Consider the following 23,041-nt stretch of genomic DNA (forward strand, 5'->3'; position numbering starts at 1 on the left):
GGATTTACTAAATACTCACATTCAAGAGAAGGCCACTGCAGGGCGGTCCAGGCCACTGGTGAGGTGTGGCACCTGCCTCGGTGGCCTTCCCAGGGCTCAGCCAGGAGCTGCCTCTGCCCTCGGGCTGGCTCGGGTCGGAGCTCAGCCAGGAGCTGCCTCTGCTCTCAGATTGGCTTGGATCAGAGCTCAGCCAGGAGCCGCCTCTGCTCTCGGGCCGGGCTTGGGGTCACAGTTCAGGCTCACGGGTCGCCGCCCCCACCTCTGCTTCCTCCGCATCCATGCAGCCATCTGCTGAGAGCTGTGACCTGGGCAATGGGGTTTTTCGTCTGAAAATGTGATCGGCCAGTTTGCTTTTAGCACCACGTCCTTTCTGAGTGTATTCTAAGAGCAGCTGGCCCATGCCCCCGGGGTGGTGTTTTATAATTTATTAATTTCGTTTATTCGGTTGATCTTTGATTGCTACACAGATCACAGGGTTTGTGGAGCGGAGGAAAAGAAGCCCCTAAGAATGAGCGCATTAACCCCAAGTGTGCCGGCGTCCCCGAGCGTCTTGCGTCCTGCTCGCAGTGGGCGGGCACCTGCTGTTTAACGTAATTAGTTTCAGAGGGAATGTCAGACCAGTCCTCAGGAGTTTACTCTGCCCAAAAACCCTCATCAGGAAATATCAGCGAGACAAAACAAGAGGAGCGACCACAGTCGGGAAGCTCAGGCTCGCTGCGCTGTGTGGAGGTGTGGTTTGAGTCCAATTTGCTGTCTGACTTGGTTATTTTCTGGTTGCAAAATTGTGTTCCCGACAGATTTCTTCCAGAAATGAAAACATGGTGAGCTGCCTTAAAAAAGAAAGAAAGAAATTGAAAATTTACACTGGTTTTTAGCACGTGTTGCAGGATTTTAAAATGAAAGAGAAGTCAGGCTGATTTTCTGTGTAAGCTGAAGAAGGCTGTTTGTGCTGTTCTTATGTGGATCCTTTTTGAAGTGCAGCTTGTAATGGGTCAGAAAGCATCTTCCCGCCTTGCCTTGCCTTGCCTTGCCCTTTCTCCTCCCCTCCTCTCCCTTACTCCCTCTCCATTCTGCTTCAGACATTGTGACTCTCAGAGGTGCATAAGAGCCTCAGGTGGAGGTGCCAGAGAGCTGTTTAGTCCTGGGCGTCTGGAACGCAGCCAGGAAGCCTGAGCCTGGGCTATGTGTTTGCCCCTCTTCAGCATTCAGGATTTAGAATCCACTGCAGCCAGTGCGCCAAGTTAGGGAGAGAGCTGGGAGAGAGAAGAGCACTCCAGGGCAGCTTTGGAAAATCCCAGCCATTTGGAGGTGCGGTGGGGAACTGGGGAGAGTGGGGAAGGTGACAGGAGACAAACCGGAGGGGCCATGGAGCAATGCAGAGAGTGTGAAAGTGGGACAGAGTGACCGAAAGAGGGGGAAGAAGAGACAGACAGAGGTGGGTCTTCCATCTGCTGGTTCACTCCTCAAATGCCTGCAACAGCTGGCATTGGGTCAGGCCAAAGCCAGAAACCTGGATCTCCATTCTGGTCTTCAGCATGGATGGCAGGGACCCAAGTACTTGAGCCGTCATCTGCTGCATGCCTGGTGCACACGAATGGGAAGCTGGAGCAGAAATGGAGGTGGAACTCCATCCCAGGCCCGGGGATACGGGATGCAAGATGCGGGTGTCCCCAGTAGTAGCTTCACCCACTGCACCACAACACCTGCCCCCTCTTAGTGTTCATTTATTTAAACAAGGTGTTTTTTTTTTTAAAGATGTATTTATTTATTTGAAAAGTAAAGATACATAGAGAGAGAGAGAGATCTGTCCTTCCATCCTGTGTTTCACTTCCCAAATGCCACAACAGCCGGGGCTGGGCTGATCCAAAGCCAGGAGCCAGGGTTTTCTTCCTGGTCTCCCATGGCGGTGCAGGGGCTCAAGTACCTGGCCCACGTTCCACTGCCTTTGGATCAGAACAGCAGCAACCAGGTCTCAAACCGACGCCCATATGGGATGCCAGCAATGCAGATGGAGGCTTAACCTTATTTGCCACAGCACTGACCCCCAAACAAGCTTTTAAAAGAAAAACTAACGATGATGTAAGTGAAGACATACAATAAAACTTCCCCTTTCTTCACATGAGCTGTTTAAACTATTCAGCTTCTGCATGAGGTTGTTTTTATCAGTCTGATAATAAGGACCATACCTTCCGTTTATCAGATGTGCCAGGTGCCTTTGTGTCATCCTTAAGCTTGTTCACCAGTAGTCTGTATTTGCACGGTGAATTTGGTGCGCCGGCCCCGTGACGAGTTCACAGACGTAAGTCTGCTTTCCCCAGCACCGCAGCGTCTGAGACAGGGACTCTGAGAGCTGCTGCTGCCGAGGGCGGAGGTTGAAGCCCAGACACAGAACACAGCAGCCTGGGCTCCATGAGCACACGTCCCAGAGCATGCACAGTGTCGGCAGCCCCAGCCCCCTCCCTGTGGCCTCCCAGTAGCACAGAGTGGTGAGCTCCCCTCCCCCTTGTACCCTGCCTGCCTGGGCATCACCTCCCCGCCCCTGGAGCTTGCCAGGGTCTGTGCAGAGGAAGGTGCTGGCTGGGCGGGAAGAGGAGCAGTGAGGACTAGAACCCGGTGTACCAGCGCCACAGGCAGACAATTAGCCTAGTGAGTTGTGGTGCCTGCCGTGAGAGGTCGTTCATCCACTGGTTCACTCCCCAGATGGCCGCAACGGCCAGAGCTGTGCCAAACTGGAGCCAGGAGCCTCCTTTGGGTCTCCCACCTCAGTGTAGGGGCCCAGGGACTTGGACCATCTTCCACTGCTTTCCCAGACCATAGCAGAGAGCTGGATAGGAAATGGAGCAGCCGGGACAAGAACTGGTGCCCATGTGGGATGCTGGCACTGCAGGTGGCGCCTTTACCCACTACGCCGCAGCACTGGCCTCATGGCTGTCTACTTTAAGAAAACTTTCTGGCCGGCACCATGGCTCACTTGGTTAATCCTCCACCTGCAGCGCCAGCACCCCGGGTTCTAGTCCTGGTTGGGGCACCAGATTCTGTCCCGGTTGCCCCTCTTCCAGTCCAGCTCTCTGCTGTGGCCAGGGAGTACAGTAGGGGATGGCCTAAGTGCTTGGGTCCCTGCACCCGCATGGGAGACTGGGAGGAAGTACCCGGCTCCTGGCTTCAGATCGGCGCAGCCATTAGGGGAGTGAACCAACGGAAGGAAGACCTTTCTCTCTGTCTCTCTCTGACTGTCTATAACTCTCTCTCTCTCTGTCTCTCGCTATCTAACTCTGCCTGGCAAAAACAAACAAACAAACTTTCTGACCCTTCCCTTCCCTTCCCTTCCAGTAATTTTGCTCACGTCTTGCTGGCCAGATCTGTGTCACAGTTCTAGGGAGCCAAGGAAATGGTGTGGGGGGAGGGGACAGGTATCTATTGTTTTATTTTCCTTGTTTTGTGTGTGTGTGTGTGTGTGTGTGTTTTAACACAGGGACACTTTTCAAAAATATTTTTATTTATTGGAAAGGCAGGGTTAGAGAGACAGAGAGAGACATATTTAGAGAGATAGCTTCTATCTGCTGGTTTGCTCCCCAAATGACCACAATGCCTGGGCTTGGCCAAGTCGAACCCAGGTGCTTGGAACTCCCTTGGGCTCTCCTACACAGGTGGCGGGGGCCCAAGCACGTGTGCCATCTTATGCTGCTTTCTCAGGTGCTTTAGCAGGGATCTGGAACCGCAAGTGGAGCAGCTGGGATTTGAACTGACACTTATATGGAATGCCAGCATTGCAGGCAGTGGCTTAATCGGCTGCACCACCACGCTGGCCCCTGCGTTGCATTTGGTTGTTGTTTGCAGTCTTAGCTTGGCAGCTTGCCACACACACTCCGACAGCATCGATGCTCCATTAATAAGGGAGAAAGGAGAACAGATCCCAGGTAGAGGCCTGGCTGTGTGAGCCCGGGCTCCCAGTAACAGACGCAGGCGGGAACCTGGGTGTTTTGTTTAAGCAGGGAGCAGCTTTCCGCCCTGTTGTGTCTTCCTCCTTCGCAGAGAGCACCCAGGGCCCAGCAGCAAGAGGCCGGCTCATTTTGCACAGCCACCAGGAGCAGCCTGGGTGTGGGTCCCTGGGCCGTGGGAGGGCTCGTTGCGGCGTTCAGTGTGGCAGAACGGCTAGAGGAGACAGGTGCCAGCTGGGCTCAGCGTGCGGTCCCTACAGCCCAGGACGGAGGGGCGGCGTTTCTGGGCGCTCCCTGCTGTTTGCCCTTGGGGCTCCTGTTCTCCCAGCTGCGTGTCTTACGTGAGCAAGCTGGGGGCACTGCGGTTTTTGTTGCGGTCCACGGGCCAGGCACCTCCTGCTGTCTTTTCTTCCTCTTGGCTGGATAGACTGGCTTTTGCTTTAGACCAGTGGGTGACTTTTCACTCTGTGTGCGCTTGCTCCAAGGACGTGATGATCCACGCTGTCGCCTCCTCTTCCCTCTGAGTGCTGCGTCCCATGAGCTCTGCTCGCCGGGGGTCCCTGCGTGTGTGGGAAGCTTTAGTTGCATCACTTCAGCATTTATCACTGGAAAAATGTTAGTCGGTGTCTCAGGTCTTTGTTCAAAAGGAACGCAGGACAGGTGTTTGGGGCAGTGGTTGAGGTGCCCGTGTCCCTATGGGAGCACCTGGTTCCAGTCCCTGCTGTGCTCAGGGATCCAGCTTCCTGCCCACGCCCACCCAGGGGGGCAGCCATGATGGCTGAAGCATTTGGGTTCCTGCCACCCATGTGAGAGACCTGGATTGAGTTCCAGGGATTTGGGGGCATGACAGCAGATAGGAGGAACACCGCACAGGCGACCTAAGCTCCGAGGCACAGGCCTCCAACCCAGGGTGTGCTAACCATGCCGGCTCCCAGCATGGTGAGAAAGAAGCCAGACCAAGAGCCTGGCACACAGTAAGCATTCAGAACAGGCCACCATGGTTGCACGTGAACGTCATCGTATCGAGCAGGCTGAAATGACGGAAAGTTAATGAGATCTAACCTACTGTTAATCATCACATCAGATAAAATGATTCCTTTATCTCACAAGAGAAGATAGCTCAGCAGGCTGGGGGTCGCCGGGGGAAGCTCCCCGAGGGAGCTCACACCTGCGCCAGGACTCGCAGGGTGAGGTAGGGTTCCCCCAGAGACAGGAGCACGCGAGCGGGGATGGGCGATTGCAGAGCCGGTGCTGGCCGCTCACCGCAGAGGGTGGGGCCCGTCGTCGGACTGTCTGGGGCTGCTGTCTGCACAGGTCGGGGCCTGCTCACTGTTGCACCGCATTCAGAAACACACAGTGCTGGCCGCCTCCTTATCAATTAAAAAAAAATCTGAGCATGACACTTCAATACGATGTGTGCTTAGTAAAGATCGTATGCAGTTGTTCCTAAAATCCATTCCAGTGTTCATGGGAAGGGGTATTAAAAAGTATTTATTTTAGGGGCTGGCACTGTGGCACAGTGGGTTAACATCCTGGCCTGAAGCACCAGCATCCCATATGGGCGCCGGTTCAAGTCCCAGCTGCTCCACTTCTGATCCAGCTCTCTGCTCTGGCCTGGGAAAGCAGTACAGGATGTCCCAGGTCCTTGGGTCCCTGCACCCGCATGGGAGACCCAGAGGAAGCTCCTGGCTCCAGGCTTCAGATCGGCATAGCTCCAGCTGTTGCAGCCATCTGGGTAGTGAAGCAGTGGGTGGAAGACCTCTTTCTCTGTCTCTACCTCTCTGTGTAACTCTTTCAAATAAATAAAATAAATCTTTTTTTTAAAAAAAGGTGTTTATTTTGGTGCTAAAATCAAGATTGCACATGTGAGGAGGTCTTCAAAAGTTCATGGAAATGTACACCTGAAAAAAAACTACCTGCAAATTGTTTTGGTGCCAAAATAAAGAGCTTTATTTATTTATTCATTTCAGGGACACAGAGAGAGGCAGAGGGGAAGGTTGGAAGGAAAAGAGAGAGAGCTCCCCCATCCTCTGTTTCTCTCCCCAAATGCACGCAGCAGCCCCAGGCCACGGGCTACAGCTCGGAGCCGGGAACTCAGCCCAGCTCTCTCACGTGGGGGACAGGAACTCTGTTACTTGAGCCATCACCCCTGCCTCCCAGGGCCTGCATTCGCAGGCAGCTGACTCAGTTGCACAGAGTGGAACCTGACACAGGCATCAGGGATGAGATGTGGGTATGTTAACCACGCAGCAACAGACCTGCCCCAAAACTATCTTTTAATTCCATTTTGGCAGGAACTTTTTTAGTTACCCTTATATATTAGTCATTAGGAAAGATGAATTTGTTTCTTAATTAGAAACAGAGAGCAGAAATTCCACTGTTTTTGTTCTGAATTGCGGTGAATGATTCCGTAAACTCTCCATATTTATTTGAAAGAGTTATAGAGAGAGGTGGAGATAGAGAGAGAGGTCTTCCATCTGCTGGTTTACTCCCCAGAAGGCCGGAGCTGTGCTGATCCGAAGCCAGGAGTCAGAAGCTTCCTCCAGGTCTCTCTCGTGGGTGCAGGGGCCCTAGGACTTGGGCCATCTTCTACTGCTTTCCCGGGCCATAGCAGAGAGCTGGATCAGAAGAGGGGCAGCCGGGTCTTGATCCAGCGCCCATAGGGGATGCCGGCACTGCAGGCCAGGGCGTTAACCCGCTGAGCCACAGCCGGCCCCAACCCTCATATGTTTGTGATGCAGTTTGGAGACTCTGGTCTGTGAAAGCACTGACTGAGCTTGGACAGATTTTCCTGATGCCTCCTGTCTGTGCTTCCTGAGAGTGAAGAATTCGCACTTTGCACATCCACATGCTCTCAGAAGCCCCGATCCAGTAAATTAATGCAGTCATTGGCTCCAGACTGTATTACTAGGATTGCAGTCAGGAACCTGCACGCATGGAGCTTTGCACAGGCCCTCAGGAGGATGAAGCTGGGCCCCGGGCTGGAGCCCTGCTGGGGACGAGCTCATGAGCCAGAAGCAGAAAGCAAAGAAGAAAACTCAGGTTCCCTGCGCCTCCCTCGGCACAGAGGAAGCCCCAGCACAGCAGGACCCTGTTCTCGTTGTGTTTTGCTTTGCTTTCGGGATAAATGGTGTTTTAATGCAGTTCCTTTAAAAAGAAGAGCTGACTGCATCAAGAGTGAACAGAGCTGTGTCAGTGCGGCCTCTGCAGCGGCCCCCCTCCGCGGTCACCGGGAGGGGCCTGCGCCCTGGCCTGCAGACCTCCAGGACGTCTGGCTCAAGCCTCGGGTTCTCTGCCGCTCTTACAGGGAGTCTTTCTCTGCTCGCCTGGCTCCCGCCTCCTGCACCCATTAGAATCCTGGGGACAAAGGACCCCAGACTTCCCCCACTTCCATTCCGAAAGCTCAGCCTAAACCAGTCTCGCTCTCCCACTAACAGTATTGGAGCATATCAGTCCAGGAGCACCTACTATTCTTGGTAAAGACACGGGAGCCCTGTTGCCCTCACACCAGGGGACCTTGAGCCGTGCCCACACACAGCCTGCCTCAGGGCACTGCCGTCCCCTTCCTGGCTTCCGTTAGGGAAACGGCTCACGGGGCAGAGGCCCGGGTGGGCAAGCCTAACCCACTGGAGCCGCCGAAAACACACTGTGGAGAGCCAAGACCATGCTTTGCAGAATCCCAAGGCTACTGCATAGTGCGCTCTTGGCGAGCAGATCTTGCTGACCCCTGGAGACCACCAGCTGTGGACCAACAACACCTGCAGGAGCCAAGCCGACCCCCGCCGGGACCATGTTTTCTGGCTAACCACTGTGTCCCCGCACCTTACTGAAGCTAGGCGGGCGCTCAGCACAGGTCTCTGTGTAAACAGTGTCGTCCTTGCGCGTGCACAGAATTTCTTTGTGCGCTCCGTTCCGTGCGGGTCGTCACACCGCTTGCGCTTTGCAGCCCCGATGGACCGCGCCGGTTGCATGAAGAGCGTGGTTCTCGCCATGGCCCAGGGTACTCATCTCGGTGTTGCTGTGACTTGCAGAATGAAGGCCGCTGGGGTAGCGGGTTCTTCCAAAGTGCGTCTGAGTTCTGTGGCCAAGATGCCCAGGGTCTGTCCGGGGCTGTCCGCGGGGGAGCTTTTTGCTGCACGCGCCTTTGCTAGCCTTCCTGTGGCTCATTTTGTGAGATAGTAACCAGGTGCGGGAAAGTGGGTCAGGAGAAGGCCGAGGACAGCACAGGCTCCGTGAGCTGGTAGCTGTAGGTCCCAGCGGACGGTGACACCGCAGCCCACTTAGTACGGCGAGAAAGCATTGATTTTTCTCCCCACACCCTCTCAGCGGCACCCCCGAAGTAGGCATGGCGTGCAGCCTACTGTTGTGATGACCTTTGCCACCCCCCGCCGTCGGCCGCTCCAGTCCAAGAAAGGCCCCAGGGTTGCTCCTGCAAACCCCCTCACGTGGCTCAGCTCCCTTCCCCCAAACCCCCACTAAATAACCATGGGAAGCCGTGTGGGTGTCGTGTTCAGAAAAGGGAACCAAAGGGTCCAATCAGTAAAAGCAGCACGGCTTGCTTGGGGCGGTGATCCTGGAAGGTTAGCAAAGTGGGCTCCTCCAAGTTTCCAGCACGGTGCTCCCTTGCCGCTCTAATTGGCTGCCGGGGAGGCTCGGGCCTCACTAGAATGCCAGCGTTCGATTTCCGCGTGTCCTCGGTGGAGACGTGTCACCGTGCATGTGCGCCTCAGTGACAATTTTCTAAAATGGAAACTCGTGGGAAATCATTACGGCGTTTATACGTCTCCCTTGTCGGGCGCGCTGTCCTGTGATATTTTACCCGTGTTTTCCACGGCGTGATGGCATCTTGCTAAGGTTAAGGCGGAACAAGTCCCTCTGTAATGTTGGGACTGCATTTTACTGGCCGAAGAAGAAGCCCTAACTGACAATTAAGTATTTGGGATGTCATGGCGAGAACATGTGCGAGTCGTCAATGGCATCCTTGGGGAAGCTGGTTTTATGAAGCTGATAAGGGAGAAAAATCGGGATTTTTGTGATTTGTGTTACATGATGATAATTGCACCTTTTCAATAAAAAAGACATTTCTCCTGAAGTAAACACTGAGCGTGCAGGGGGCTGCTGGCTGTTGTTTTTCTGCCTCATTCAGGCGGTGTATTGTGAACCTCGTCCTAGAGAGGATGAGGTTTTTCTGCGTTCCCCTTCCAGAGCGACGTTTCAGGGGGAGTGTCCGGTCTGTTTCAGGAGTCTTCTGTGCTCCAAGAGGGACTCGCATCGTCCCTCTCGGAATGATGTCTTTCCTGCTCCCTGAGTTCTCTGGTTGCCCGTGGTGGTGTGTATCAGAGATGGAGGCAGTGACCCCCAGCGTTGGTCACGTGCTTGCGCCGTGGTCACCGGGGCTGGGGCTGAACCTCATCGCCTGGGTGCGTGCAGAGCTCAGTCGAGTTTCGGCCCACATGTGTTGCAGGTGGCAGACTGGCTGGGGGCTTCCTTCGGCAAGTGTTCCTGCAGCACCTCCGGTCTACCCGGGCACCGGGGGCCCAGCGGCTGTCTGCGCCGTCTCTTCCTGTAGCTGTGTGGCTGGGCGTGGACCCCTCTCTGCTGCCTTTGACGGCACCTTGCTCTTGTACCTGCAGCTCTGACAGTGCTCCTCAGCCCAGGGGTGGGTTCTCATGCTGGTCATGGTCACCCTGGTCCTCCGCTGCCGCATCCGCACTGTTGGATGACCTCTGGCTGGGGAGATGGGATTTTTAGCCCGTCTCTTGGGTCACCTCCAGCTCTCCTCGGAGGCTGGCTGACTTGTCCTGGGACGGGCAGGCACCCGTTTGACACCTACGGGAGCAGTAACTCCGTCTCACCTGCTGCTCACCACTCATGGCAGCTGCCTGTAAACAGCTATTCGGTGTCTGGCTTTGCCCTTCTCTGTTACGCCCGGTGCTTACCCCTGTAGAACTCAGCAGGATCCATTTCCAGCTTTTTCTCCAGCTTGCCACGTTCATCTTAATTTCTGATGTGTCATTTCACAACTTCGTTGCTGAGCCTTGCACGCCAGCCTGCACCTGGGAATGGGACCAGTGGCATCACAGCTCCACCCCCAGAGTCACTGGGTGACAGGGAGGCTGGTCCTGGGCCCAGACCGCTCACTGGGCAGCAGTTCAGAATGCGTGGCAGACCCAGCACTAGGAATCACACTTCCCCAACATGGGGAAGCCTGAGGCCATGACTGCGCGCTGCTCCAGGAACTGGGGCTGTGGTGGATTCCAAAGGAGCCCCACTGCGAGACGGGGGTCTTCAGCCTCAGCAGTAGTGAGTTCTCGTAGCATGTGGCGCACACTCTAGCAGGATGCCCGCTGGCAGAGATGTGGGAAGCTGCCACAGGAAGCCTGACTCGCACGTACCAGACTCCCAGCCGCATAAGAAGGGCGCTCAGAGATGGGACTGCCACGCAGAGCCAGAGCACGTGTCATTGGCTGGACAGTCAGGCGTGCTGTTAGTGCTCTGCCACTCAAAGTGCAGTCATCATGTGTGAACATACATGTATATGTATGCCCGTGTTTGTGTACATGTGTGTATGCATGTATGTGTTTACAGGTGTGTGTATATGTTTCATACGTGTCTGTAGATGTGTGTATGTGTTTCATGTGTTTGTATGTGTAGATGTGTGTGCATGTGTAGATGTGTTTCATGCATGTGCATGTGTAGGTGTGTGTGCATGTGTATATGTGTTGCATGCGTGTGCATGTGTAGGTGTATGTGCATGTGTATGTGTTGCATGCGTGTGTATGTAGATGTGTGTGCATATGTGTTGCATGCATGCGTATGTGTAAATGTGCATATGTGTTTCATGCATGTGTAGGTGTGTGCATGTATATATGTGTTGCATGCATTTGTGTAGATGCGTATGTACATGTGTATATGTGTTTCATGCATGTGTATGTGTAGATATGTGTGTATATGTGTTTCATGCATGTGTATGTGTGGATATGTGTGTATATGTGTTTCATGCATGTGTATGTGTAGGTGTGTATGTGTATGTAGATGTGTGTGCATATGTGTTGCATGCATGTGTATATGTGTGCATGTGTGTTTCATGCATGTGTATGTGTAGATGTGTGTGTATATGTGTTTCAGGGAGCGAGGCACTCAGCTTTCATCTGCATGTCCAAAGGATCTGTGAGTCCTGGGCTAAGGAAGCTGTGTTCACTGCATAGACGATAATCCAAAATTGCAAATGCCTGTGCTGGTGCAACACTCAGAGAGGACCGAGGGCCACGTGTGTACCAGAGACTCCTGGAGACGGCTCACTGGATCCTCAGCACAGAGGACGAGTTGGAACCCAGGTCTTGCTGTGCAACCCACAAGCCTCCTGCACCTCATGGCCCTCCGAGGCATGAAATAACTCCCCACCAGGGAGTCATCAGAAATGAGGATAAGCATGCCATAACAACGGGGCAATGTGGGGTACAATGAAAAAAAAGAAGTTATTTGTAAAAATTAAGGCCAGGCTAAGACTGCCAGTCCACGGGGTGAGCCAGGGTGCAGCTGCATTGAAGGGTCAGCCCCACAAACAAAGGCTTTGTAGGAGCTGAAGACGACGTGCGTGGAACAGCGAAACCCCCTCCCCCATGCACACACACCTGATGTCCAGCCTCTGCTGCGTGAGACCCTGCATTTGTGAGCCCAGACCCTGGGCTGACGTCACTCGATTCCTCCTCCGCGTCTCTGCTGCTGCGTGGCACCCCTCGCGGCTGGGACTTCCGCGTCCATGCCTTTCCTGCCAGCTGTTTCTCCTCGGAGCTGAGGGCGTCTCCTTCCCGGGTCACCAAGCACTCAGCCAATCCCTCCCCGCTACCCTCTTTATAGCCCTAAGTCCTGGGCGTGTGCTGGTCGTCACAGTATGGGAAGTACTTCTTGAGACCATCTCATGAGCACTTAACGGAATAAATACTCGCAGGTTTGTGGAGTTCTCCCTGCGCCTCTCCGCCTGGCGGCCTCACGCAGGACCTCGCGGTCATCGGTTTGGAGCCCCGTGCGGGGAGGCTGCGCGGGATTAATCCCATCCAGTGCTGCAGTGTCGACAGCTTTGGCCTGTCTGTCGTCATTAATGATCACGCTGTGGACGTGGCCAGTGCATTGTAAGCCTATCTGTCAAGGCAAATAAACAATTCACCTTGTTAAAATTCCCTAAATCTTGCATTAATAAAACCAAAGTAACCCCCGGAACACTCAAGAGATGTCTCCCTCCATAGCACGGTGATGGATGGCGTGTCTGCGGGTCCTGGAAATTAAGTAGTTCAGGTCATTAAAAGTGTCCCACACTTGTTATTGATTTAATTTATTTTAAAAAGGTGGGGGTGGAGATAAGAACGGTGTTCCCTCCCCCATTTTTTTTTTTAAGTCTGAATGCTACTGCTTGTACAGATCGTTAAACCTGTTCTGGGTGGACAGCCTGGCGCGTGCCACGCTGGGCCTGAATGGTGCTGCAGCCACTTCCGCCCACATGGATTCCCAGAAACAGTGTGACCATCGCCGCCCCTTAGCGCGTGGCAAAAATCCCTGAGCGCTGCATATGCGTGACGGTTCCTAGAACTTGCGAGTTCGGGGGCAGTGAAATAAAGACCTCTGGGCACCCCCACAGTTCCCTCGGGTAGGTAGAAACTCAGATGAAGGCCTCAGGATTCGAAGGCAGTCAGCTGGAAGTCCTGCTGTGAGCGGAGGCTTTTCCTCCCTCTTTGTTTTCTGGAGTTAGCGTTTTTCCGGTTTTGCGATCCGAGCGCAGGTGCGTGTGTCGGTGCAGCTGTGGCTGTGGACATGGGTGGGTGAGTGGTGGGAGGTCCGAGTGGGACAGTGATCGGGTTCCGTGTCACTACTGAAAGCCAAGCTCAGGCCGCTGGGCTGTGTGTCTGTGGGTTGGTCGCAGTCTCCTCGGCCAGGCCACGTGGCGTTCCCCACCATATCCCGATGCCTCACAAGGGAGATGCCATTCTTGTTCTTATCCCCGTGATCCCTTAGGCCTTGCTGGCTACAGTGGCAGTCACAGCCCCGGACAGAGCTGGCCATGGTGACGGCCTCTGCCCAGGGACTGAACAGCCCTCCGGCTGTGTAGGACAGGGCAGCCTGCCGGTACCCAGCGACGGTGCCGTTCCCTCACCCATTCGTGTGTCCTGGACTGCGCAGTGGTTTTCAGACTCTGGGGAAAAGCAGGGCAACTCACTGTGTAAGTTAAGCTCACTCAGAACGTGCCCCCGAATGCCACATACAGAAGACGCACACGGTTTCTCCTCGCTCTCACCGTTTGTTCCGGGTCTGGGGCAGCAGCTTGCATAGCTGTTCCTGATCGGCCGTGTGGATATTTCACCAGCATTTCTGGTGATATGGGCTTTATGTATTTATTTATTTTTTTACTTTGTTGTTGTTTATTAGAAAGGCAGAGAGACAGAGATGATATGATAGACAGATTCCTCCGTCCTCAGATGCCTGCGGTGGCTCAGGCTGAAGCTAGCAACTCAAGCAGGTCTCCACCGTGAGTGGCAGGGACACAGCCGCTGGAGCCGTCGTCTGCTGCTTCCAGGGCTCACGTTAGCAGGAAGCCGGAACGGGGATTGAGGCGGAATTCTAATATGGGATTTGGGCCTCCCGAGTAGCGTTGTAACCACTGCACCACACAGCCACCCCTCTTGCTGGGCTCTGAACAGCAAAGTCCCCCGTGTTAACTTGTTTAACAATGACCCTTAAGAATGCTTAGATGGCCGGCGCCGCGGCTCACTAGGCTAATCCTCCGCCTAGCGGCGCCAGCACACCGGGTTCTAGTCCGGTTGGGGTGCCGGATTCTGTCCCGATTGCCCCTCTTCCAGGCCAGCTCTCTGCTGTGGCCAGGGAGTGCAGTGGAGGATGGCCCAAGTGCTTGGGCCCTGCACCCCATGGGAGACCAGGAGAAGCACCTGGCTCCTGCCTTCGGATCAGCGCGTTGCGCCGGCCGCGGCGGCCATTGGAGGGTGAACCAACGGCAAAGGAAGACCTTTCTCTCTGTCTCTCTCTCTCTCATTGTCCACTCTGCCTGTCAAAAAATAAAAAATAAAAAAATAAAAAAAGAATGCTTAGAGGGATTTCAGAGGTCGCTGTGCAGGCTCTGACACTCTTACCCCCCCAGTCTTTGGGAAGAGGGGGAGAAGGAAGGCGGTGGTGTACACCCGGCTCACACGCCCTGGCAGCCTCCTTTACAGACAGGGCTCAGAATTTGGCCTCCTGGTTAAGATGCCCGCGTCCCTGCCTGCGGTCCCAGCCTCCAGCTCCAGCTCCCCACTGGTGTAGACCCCGGGAGGCCGTGGTGCTGGCTCCACGTGGGAGCCCTGGATTGAATTCCCGATCGCCAGCTTTGGCCCAGCCTGGTTCCAGCCACCATTGGCATTTGGAGTGAAACACCGAAGGGGAGCTCCATGTGTGTCTGTCCCTCTTTCTCCACTTCTGACCTTCTCCATCTCACATAAATAGGTAAAATTTTCATCCTTAGGGGCCAGTGCCGTGGTGCAGTGGGTTAAGCCACCACTTGGAATGCCAGCGTCTCATAGATCATACTCCTTCCCGGCTGACGTCCTGGCTGCCCTGCTTCCGATCAGCTCCCTGCTCATGCGCCTGGGCAAGCAGCAGATCACAGCCCACGCACTTGAGCCCCTGCGCCCACATGACAAACTGAGATGGAGTTCTGGGCTCCTGTCTCCAGCCTGGCCCAGCCCTGGCCGTGGTAGGCCTTTGGGGAACAAACCCGGAGATGGAAGATTTCTGTCTCAGTTTCTCTTTCTCTCTCTCTTGCCTTTCAAGTGCAATGAAAGTAAATAAAATTTTAAGAGATTTTTTAAATGAAAGAACTCCGCAATAACTCAGCAATAGAGTTGCAGTGAACACTTTGAGACAGTTCACGTGACAGTGAATGTCGGTTGATCCTAATGTTGAGACAGGTTATAGCTGAGGGTTTTCACTAAAGCTACCAGGTAGGAGAGCCATTTATAACATATAAATTTATAATATGTCTTCTGAGTTCCTGAGAAACGGGCTTAAAGATGGGTTTATTTTGGTGTGAAAAGTTTTGAAATTCATACATGCAAGAAGCCTTCAAAAAGTTCATGAAAATTCATATTATCTAAAAAAAATACAGATTTCAGGTTTTTGGTTTTTTTTTTTTTGTACCAGTGTAAGGTCATGTTGGAGTTCGATTTTCCGTGAACCGCTGGCAGCACCCTTGTGTGTGTTCCTGAGTGAGTCTGTCAGCCAGTAGGAGGGGGGGACACAGGTCTGGACGGTACTCAGGTGTTCGCCAGTGCAGAAAGCTCGCTCCGGATTAGAGTCTGCAAGGAGGCGGGGCCTGCGTCCACCTGCCTGCCCCTCCCTCCCGTCCCCTGGTCAGCATCTGAGGGACCATGCGGGCTGTGTCCCTGGGGCTGAGGGAAAGGACATAGAGAGAGCAGCTCATCCGATGCCCCGGATTCCGGGGACCACGCCTTGCGGTGATTCGGAGCCGCGGTGGTGCTGCGAACGTTGATGGACGGTTTTGACTTTTTGAAATAGTTTCTTTGATTGATTGCTTAGCAGACTTCGTCTCGGTCTCTGATTCCCTTTTCTGCTTCCACAGGCTGTCATTTTAGAAAACGAAGAGCTTCCCAAACTGCTTCTCGATTTCCTGAACGTGCGACACTTGCCCTCTCTCCCAAAGGCAGAAAGCTGTGGGTAAGGCCTGCGGTTTCCAGGGTGGACGTTATTTTAAGTTACTCTTGGGAGGCCAAACAGATATCCCAGAATGGTGCCCTAGAGAGGCGGCCTGGCCACGCCCCAGCCTTTCGTTTTGGCACAGCCCTTTCTTGCCCCCTGTGTGTAGCCCAAGGAATTCCCCCAAATCCCTCATCCCCCATCTCGTGGCCCAGTGGCCAAGCCTCAGTAACGCGTGACTAAGCTTTGACCTTTGAAACAGTGCCAGGGGTGCAGCGTGATGTCACCTGGCCTGAGTTACTCGGACAGGGGAATACTCTATCTGTGGCTTGAGCAGAGTCCATATCCACTGGGCACACGTACCTGCCCACAGCGTTGTTCAGCTGCGAATGACCTTAGGGGTGATTCAGTGCAAGTCCCTCCCAACGCGAGCCCTCTCCCTCCGTGCCCCTGCTGCCTCTCCTTCAACTTCCCACAGCAGCAGGGACCCTGATCCCTGGCTACTAGGGAACCAGGACTCTGTTTTTTTGCAAACTACTTGTTAGCAGGAAGCTGGATCAGAAGCAGAGCAGCCTGGACACAAAACGGCGCTCTGATAGGAGGTGCAGGCGTCACCAGCAGCAGCTTAACCCTCTGCACCATGACGCCAGGGTTTTGCTCTCCCTGTCTCCTGGGAAAGCTGCCCCAAAGAGGTGACTCTGAAGCCAGCCACCAGCCCAGCTGTGAGCACGTGGCAGCCAGCAGCCAGCAACATCCCTGGCAGAGTAAATCCATGTCAGAGGACAGAGCCCTGTGAAGCTCTGTAAATCCCCAAGCTCCCATGGAGCTGCACCTGCAGGAGCCACACTCAGGACGGACCGCCAGGCCAGCTGCCCCAGTGCCGCTGCTCCCGCCTCCTGCTCGCGGAGCCCTGCCTGCGCCTCTCTCAGTGCCTCCCGGCTCTGTGTACCTGCGGCCACCTGCCAGTGGCCCCAGAGCCGGTACCGCACACGGCACTTCCTGAAGGAGCCATGCTGGCCCTGTGCTCTGTGTGTGGACTGGGAGGCTAGCTTCCTGTGTGCTTGGAAGAAAACACAAGCAGTGACACGGAGTGTAGTCTCCTCTCCATTATACAAGCCCCAAAGGAGCAGTCAAGCCTTAGGACATTTCAGAGGTCCCAGATCCGCGAATATTCCAGTCTCCAGATGCCACAGGACGAGCCCCAGCCCTGCTGTGACTCTGAAAATCAGCAGCTCTTCGTGTTGTTGCATGGGTCCCACTCGAGTGCCCCCAGAATGCCGGCTGGCTTTCCCTTTGTTGGTTGTAAAGGCTCATTCGGTCATCTTTTCTGCTCTTTCAATTCCAGATCTTTTGATGAGACGGAATCGGAAGAGTCCAGGTGAGAACCAGGAACCCTGCAGACCAAAGGCATGACAGTGGCTCCGGCGCAGGTCTCACTGCCCAGGGAGTCATTCCTGCTTGCCTTGCAAACCTTTGTTGGGAGATGGGTGATGGGATGGTGAGCATTGCCCAGGGACTTGTAGAAATTTCCCAGGGACGTGCCAGGGAGGAGTTGATTGTGTTCAGTGCAGTGAACAGTTCCTGCCACATCGCAAGGCTACCTCTGGGTGGGCAGCCATACTGGGCGCGTGGTGTGCTGTGTAGACCTGCACCTGCCTCACCGCCCGCACCCCTGCCGGTGTTGCCCGCCCAGGCCCCTAGCTGGTGAGCCTGGAGCCGGCCCCGTGCTGCAGTTTGATCCCCTCAAAGCTAGTTTGTAGTGTTTTCTGTTTACCATCGTCCCCTGATGCTGACATGCCTGTTCTTGACCTTTGCAGCAAACTGTCCCACCAGCCGGTGCTGCTGTTCCTCCGGGACCCATACGTCTTGCCTGCAGCTAGCGGTAATCAAAGCTGTCATCTGTTAACAGCTCTTTACTGATCTGACCCTGCGCCACAGAAACCACGTTTTTAATACAGGCCTAACAGAGTGACATTGGTCCAGGGCTTAATAATCTGCCAATAAACCAGTGCTCTTGGTGTGAGAGACATTTAGAATTTTAATTGGGGCCGGCCTTTCAGGAGGACATGTAATTTTTCTTTCTTTCTCTCTCTCCCCTCTTTCTCCCTCTATCTCGTGTCTCTCTCTCTCTCCCTCCCTCCCTCCCTCCCTCCCTCCCTCCCTCTCTCCCTCTCCCCCTCTCCCCCTCTCCCCCTCTCTCCCTCCCTCCCTCTCCAGGCTCTTCGGAAGCAGAGTGGGAAGGGGGACAAGAAGGGGACTTCTATTGTCTGCATTTTCTGGGTGGCACTGCTTTGGTCTCTGCTTGTTTTTCTCCCAAGGCTGGGGTTCGAAGGCAAGGCCCCAGTCCCTCCTGAAGAACCCGCGCCCCACACAGCCCTGCACGTCCACCGCAGGGCTGGCTCCATCCCTGTCCAGGTTGCAGCATCTTTGATGGTTCAGGGTGTGTATTTGAAAGTTGTGTGTGTTCAGTGCAGTGAATTGATTAAGGTGCAGCCGTGATCAATACGGTAGCCCGGGCCTGTGAGACCCTGTGGGCTGCTGGGAGCCGTCCCCCGAGTGCCCTCACACAGCTCTGCACAAGCACAGCCCCAGACGTGGTTTATTTCATTTTCTTAGCCATCGTGTTCTGACAGGCAGGGCAGGTGTTGTCATTGGCAGGGCCCAGGAAGGCCCCTGGCTCGCCCGGTCCCCACAGACCCCAGTGGGCCTCGGATGCCCGGGTCTCCCCTGCTCTTTGTGTGGAGTGGGCTTGGAGCTTGTGTATGCGCCCATCCCTAAGCACCCGGAGACACCGCAGCCTCCTGTGAGTGACGCTGTGCAGCCTGGCCTCGTGGCTGACGACCAAAGTCCCAAAGGGGGTCTGCTCTCCACAGCGACACACGGACCTGGCCCAGACTGCCTGGGCCATGTTTTGTAAAGGACTCTCGCGACATTTCAGGAGTGGTCCCAGCAGTACTTTATCCAGGCACTGCCAGTGCTCAGGGGTGAGAGGCCTGCAGAGGGGTCAGAGTGGAAAGGTCACGGGCGCTTGCACAGCCGGGATGCCTCAGGGGAGAGGGCAGATACCTCACGACCCTCGAGTCCAGTGCATCCGGCTTACCTGTGCCCCCAGCTTGAAAATGAGGACCAGGAGGAGGCTTCTGGGAAGGTGTCATGGGCCTGGGTCTGGAGCCGGTGGCACGGGGGTGCAGGTGAGGTCTTGTGCAAGCGGGGGACCCCTGTTCGAGGAGATGGGAATTAGGAGACTGATAAAGAGGACGGACCCGGGCACGGGGCGGGGGTGCGGATGTAGCTGCCAGAGCCATTTCCTTGGGGTTTGGGCCAGCCCGGATTCATGCCCAGCCCTGTGTTGGTTTAGAAGCGTTGTACCAGGGACAAGTTCTTGCAGCCCTGTAGTGTTTGACGAGAGCCCTCACTCGCGGGAGAGGAGACAGAGAGCAGCCAGGTCGACCTGGGCTGGGTGACCCCGCCTCTCCAGAGGTCTGCCTTTGCTAGGCTCCCACAGCCTCCCATCCCTGCGGCCATGACTCGGTCAGTCACGCCTCTCCCCTTGGTCCATCAGAGCCCAGACCTCACGGCTCAGACGTCTGCCTGAGACGGGGACGCCCCGTCCCGTCCCGTCCCGGACCGCGTCCTTGACCCCTCCCCCGCCTAGTCATGGCTGGGCGTTCCCTGGGCGCCCCTTTGCCTCTCTGGCACCTGCCTGCCTCCCTCATCCTACACCACAGCCACAGTCTCCGCCTTGAACCCCTGACCTGCCCGTGCCGTGTCCACCCTGACCTCGTTCCGCTCTGTCCCCGAGTGACAGGCAGGTCACCTTTTCCCATGCCCCCTCCCATTCCTCTGTGGGTTTCTGGCTCCCGCCCCCTGCCCCGGCTTCCTCCTGCTGTAGACTTGCTCCCCGGTGCACGCCTGTCCCTGCTGAGTCTCAGGCCCCTTGTCAGTGCCTCCTCTAAGTGGGTGCCTTGGAGAGACGGTGTTAGTAAATGAACACTGCTTTTGTTTTCAAGTATTGGAATTGTCCTTACGTAAAGATGACTCTTAAAAGTGCTCGCTTGCAGCACAGGGCACAATAGTATTTTGGACAGGTGGATGCTGAGAAATTAAACTTTAGAACCATGAGACAGATGAGTTCCCCATCAGGCAACCTGCCTGTATTGCACTTGCTGAGTGCTTTTGGGGTGCGGCCCCCGTGCAGCTCTGCTTTGTACCTCACTTCCTGTGGAAATGTAACTGGCTTTGGTGGCAGAGTGGCCTTGTTCAGAAACGTGCCCTTGGACGCAAGGGAGCCGGGCCCCTTCCTGCTGCTCCCTGGAGCCCGGCCTAGCAGCCCAGCCTGTTACAGGCAACCAGGCCTGAGTGGCGCCGTAAGCCACAGTGGAAAAACTGCAGCCGCGTATTCCCAGTAGAAATCTTGGAATTCCTTCAAGTGTATTGAGATTTTGTTAGAAATTGAATTGCCAGTGTCATCCATCTTCCTTGTGAGAAAACATGCAGATAGAGAGCCGGGGCCGGCCGCGTTCACCGCCGGAACGTCCTTCGATCAATACGCTACAAATCTGGCTGCCCAGGCCGCCACACCGGCCAGGGCGCACGCGTGGCTGCAGGCCGAAGCAGCCTGACCGAGGGCACATCCCACGTCACACGAGGCCACCGCGGGGTGTTGCCGCGTCCTAGGTTCCGGGGGTCCTTGTTGGTTGACTTCTGCAGAAAGTCGTACTTCCTAGTGCACCTAGAAAAGCAGGTTTGCTTCTGTCTTTCAGATTTTCCGAACGTGGTCATCGAAGGAGTTCTCCATGGGATATTTTACCCTCACCTGCAGCCCAGGTAGAAGTCCCGCACGGCTGCAGGAAGCTAAAGCCAGGTTCCAGGTCGTAGTCAAGGAAATCGATACCTACCAAATTAACCTGCGCTCAGTGACAGAGCAGCGTGAGCTGGTGGTGACGTTCACAGTCTCCATTCAGGGCAGGCATGTTTCCACTAGCATGGTGCTTTCGTATGTAGAAGCTGACCCAGGGCAGCAGTCAGGTGAGGGCCACGTGTTTGAGAAGTGAGTTGGAGCTGCCAGCTTAGACGCCTGTGCCAGGAGCCCCAGGGGATCCAGTGGGTCCCCAGGGGCGGGCGTCTCACAGAACAACATCGCGCTGTGCTGCAGCCGCACCACGGAAAATCACAGCCTGATCGTCCGGAGGCGGAGCAGCTCTGGTCCGTGACTCACTCGTCTGCGCCCTGTGACTTTCCCGGTTGGTGAGTTCGGTTCCTGAGCTGGCAGCCCCAGGAGTGTATCGGAGCAACACTGAGAAAGGCGAGGAGGAGCCAGGTGGAGACCGAACTCTCCTCGCAGCACCAGGGCAGCCAGATAAGTACAGAACTAAAGAATCTCGACACTTCAGCCTGCGACACGGTGGACTCGGCATCGGGCCCCCGGGGCCAGGGCCCAGGGAGAAGCAGGGTGTGAGCGTGCCCCCTGGAAAGAAGTGAGTCACCTGCGGTTGGAGACCACAGGAAGTTGTCGGTGCGCGCTTAGGAGCCACAGGTGCTGGAGGCAGCGCCGGCCCCGCACGTGAGATACAGATGTGAAGTGGCAGCGCGGGACTGGCAGGTGGCCAAACATCTGTTGAACGGGCAGTGTCGCGATGGGATTCTGTGTCTTGTTCTGTCTGGGTCGCCTTTCACGGTCCCCATAGCTGAGGCCGCCGTGGGCCGATCTTGCGTGTGCCCTGACTCCCCTGTCCCTCCCTCTTGCTGACCTGTGTGGTGGGCCCAGCAAAGGCCAGAAGCATGGGGCTGCCGGTCACTGCGTGCTGTGTGTGGGCCTCTCGTGGGCAGCTGATGAACAGCCAGCCCACTGACGCTTGCCAGTCTGACCAGTAAACTCATACCAGAGCTCATGCCACATCACGTGCTTTCACTAGCATCTAACGGCTGCTGCAGACTTAAAGACGGCGTTTGGCACAGACGGTGTGATTACATGTCGGGAGCAAGCAGGAACAGAACGAGCAAGTTCATCAACCAAAAACACCTGAGTAGGCAACTACTGGAGAGATTTTTAAATGATTTGATGTTACTAGCTATTTTGAGTTCAATAAAAGTGATCAAGAAATACTTGAATGTGTCCTGTGCTCTGAGAATTTGATTGAAAACACAAATTGTCATTGCACACATGTGTGCGCACACAAATCCTCACACATACGTTCACACTTCTGTTGCTAAGGCAGGGAAAGTGTTCAGCACCTCATCTGTTGGTGCAGTGGATACTCACTGTGAGTGGTCGATCGTTTACCAAGATAGTGAGAATTTCAGAAATAGATAGCAAGAATCTATAGTAGTATTCTGCTTCATAAATTTTTGGAGAATCAAATATTTTTCCTTTTGTACTTTATATTTTTTATATTTTAATTTCTCATACGTAATCCTGTCTGTCAGGCCATGGTAGGACCTGGAAGCCACTGTAGGTCTTTCAGGCAGGAAGGTTAGAGATATCAGCAATTGAATGCTGGGAGAATCTCCTGAGAGGTGAGAGGAGAGGCCCCCTGCTGGGTGTCCAGGAACGAATAAAAAGCGGGGCCTGGGTGGGGTGCATCCTGCTCACAGATGGTCTCCCTGCAGCCCATAGCATCTCCAGCGAGGCTGGCGTGAGAACAGCAAAGCTCAGAGAAGCGGAGCTGCTTGGCCGAGACAAACACTTACAAAAAGAGCATCAGGACCGAGCCGTTCACCCACAAAAGTGAGCCTCCCCAGCCAGCTCACTGTGACGCTGTCTGCATCTGAAGCAGCCCCGAGTGTCTGGACCACAGAGGACTGGCAGCGCAGAGGCTGCTGGCGGGTCTGCACCGTGCGCAAGTTAACAAGCGCCTGCCCCATCTCCTGAGTTCCAAGCTCGCAGCTGCATCCTGCGTCTCTCTGCTTCCATTTCCCCTCTGAGCATTCTCTGCACGAGAGCCGGCGTGGTCCTCTATGAGATGTCAGCAAGTGGCATCGCCCTTGCTCGAAACCCTCCCGTAGCTGCCACTGCCACTTAGATGAGTTAAACTTCGGCCCCCCTCCCCTAGCTTCCTGTGGCCTTCCTGTGTAGTTCCCTGGATGTGTGCCAGCCTTGTTCTCTGAAATGTCTGTTCTTTGCAAGTGAATATCTGTGCTAGTTCGGTGATCACAAACTTTGGTTTCCTGACACCCTGGGACAGCAGCACCACGACTCAGCTACTTGGTAAAAATGCAAGTTCTCGGCCGGCGCTGCAGCTCACTAGGCTAATCCTCCGCCTTGCGGTGCCGGCACACCAGGTTCTAGTCCCAGTCAGGGCGCCGGATTCTGTCCCGGTTGCCCCTCTTCCAGGCCAGCTCTCTGCTGTGGCCAGGGAGTGCAGTGGAGGATGGCCCAAGTGCTTGGGCCCTGCACCCCATGGGAG

At 55.1% G+C, this 23,041-nt stretch overlaps 1 protein-coding gene across 12 annotated transcripts in view; it reads left to right on the forward strand.

Annotated features, from left to right (window-relative positions):
- Window positions 1–21,740, forward strand: part of SNX24 (sorting nexin 24) — a 148,263-nt gene extending 126,523 nt beyond the window's left edge. For all 12 annotated transcript variants that reach the window (XM_089334868.1, XM_070076042.2, XM_051844149.3 and 9 more), the window contains 4 exons: window positions 15,562–15,656; window positions 16,981–17,013; window positions 17,453–17,517; window positions 20,399–21,740. In XM_089334868.1, coding sequence (XP_089190994.1) covers window positions 15,562–15,656; window positions 16,981–17,013; window positions 17,453–17,517; window positions 20,399–20,466 — 261 coding nt within the window. In that variant the 3' untranslated portion in view covers window positions 20,467–21,740. The remainder of the gene's footprint in view (window positions 1–15,561; window positions 15,657–16,980; window positions 17,014–17,452; window positions 17,518–20,398) is intronic.
- The last annotated feature ends 1,301 nt before the right edge of the window (window positions 21,741–23,041 follow it).

The sequence above is a fragment of the Oryctolagus cuniculus genome, chromosome 6, assembly GCF_051225735.1.
Source record: "Oryctolagus cuniculus isolate XC-2025 breed Fujian yellow rabbit chromosome 6, ASM5122573v1, whole genome shotgun sequence".
NCBI classification, from domain to species: domain Eukaryota; kingdom Metazoa; phylum Chordata; class Mammalia; order Lagomorpha; family Leporidae; genus Oryctolagus; species Oryctolagus cuniculus.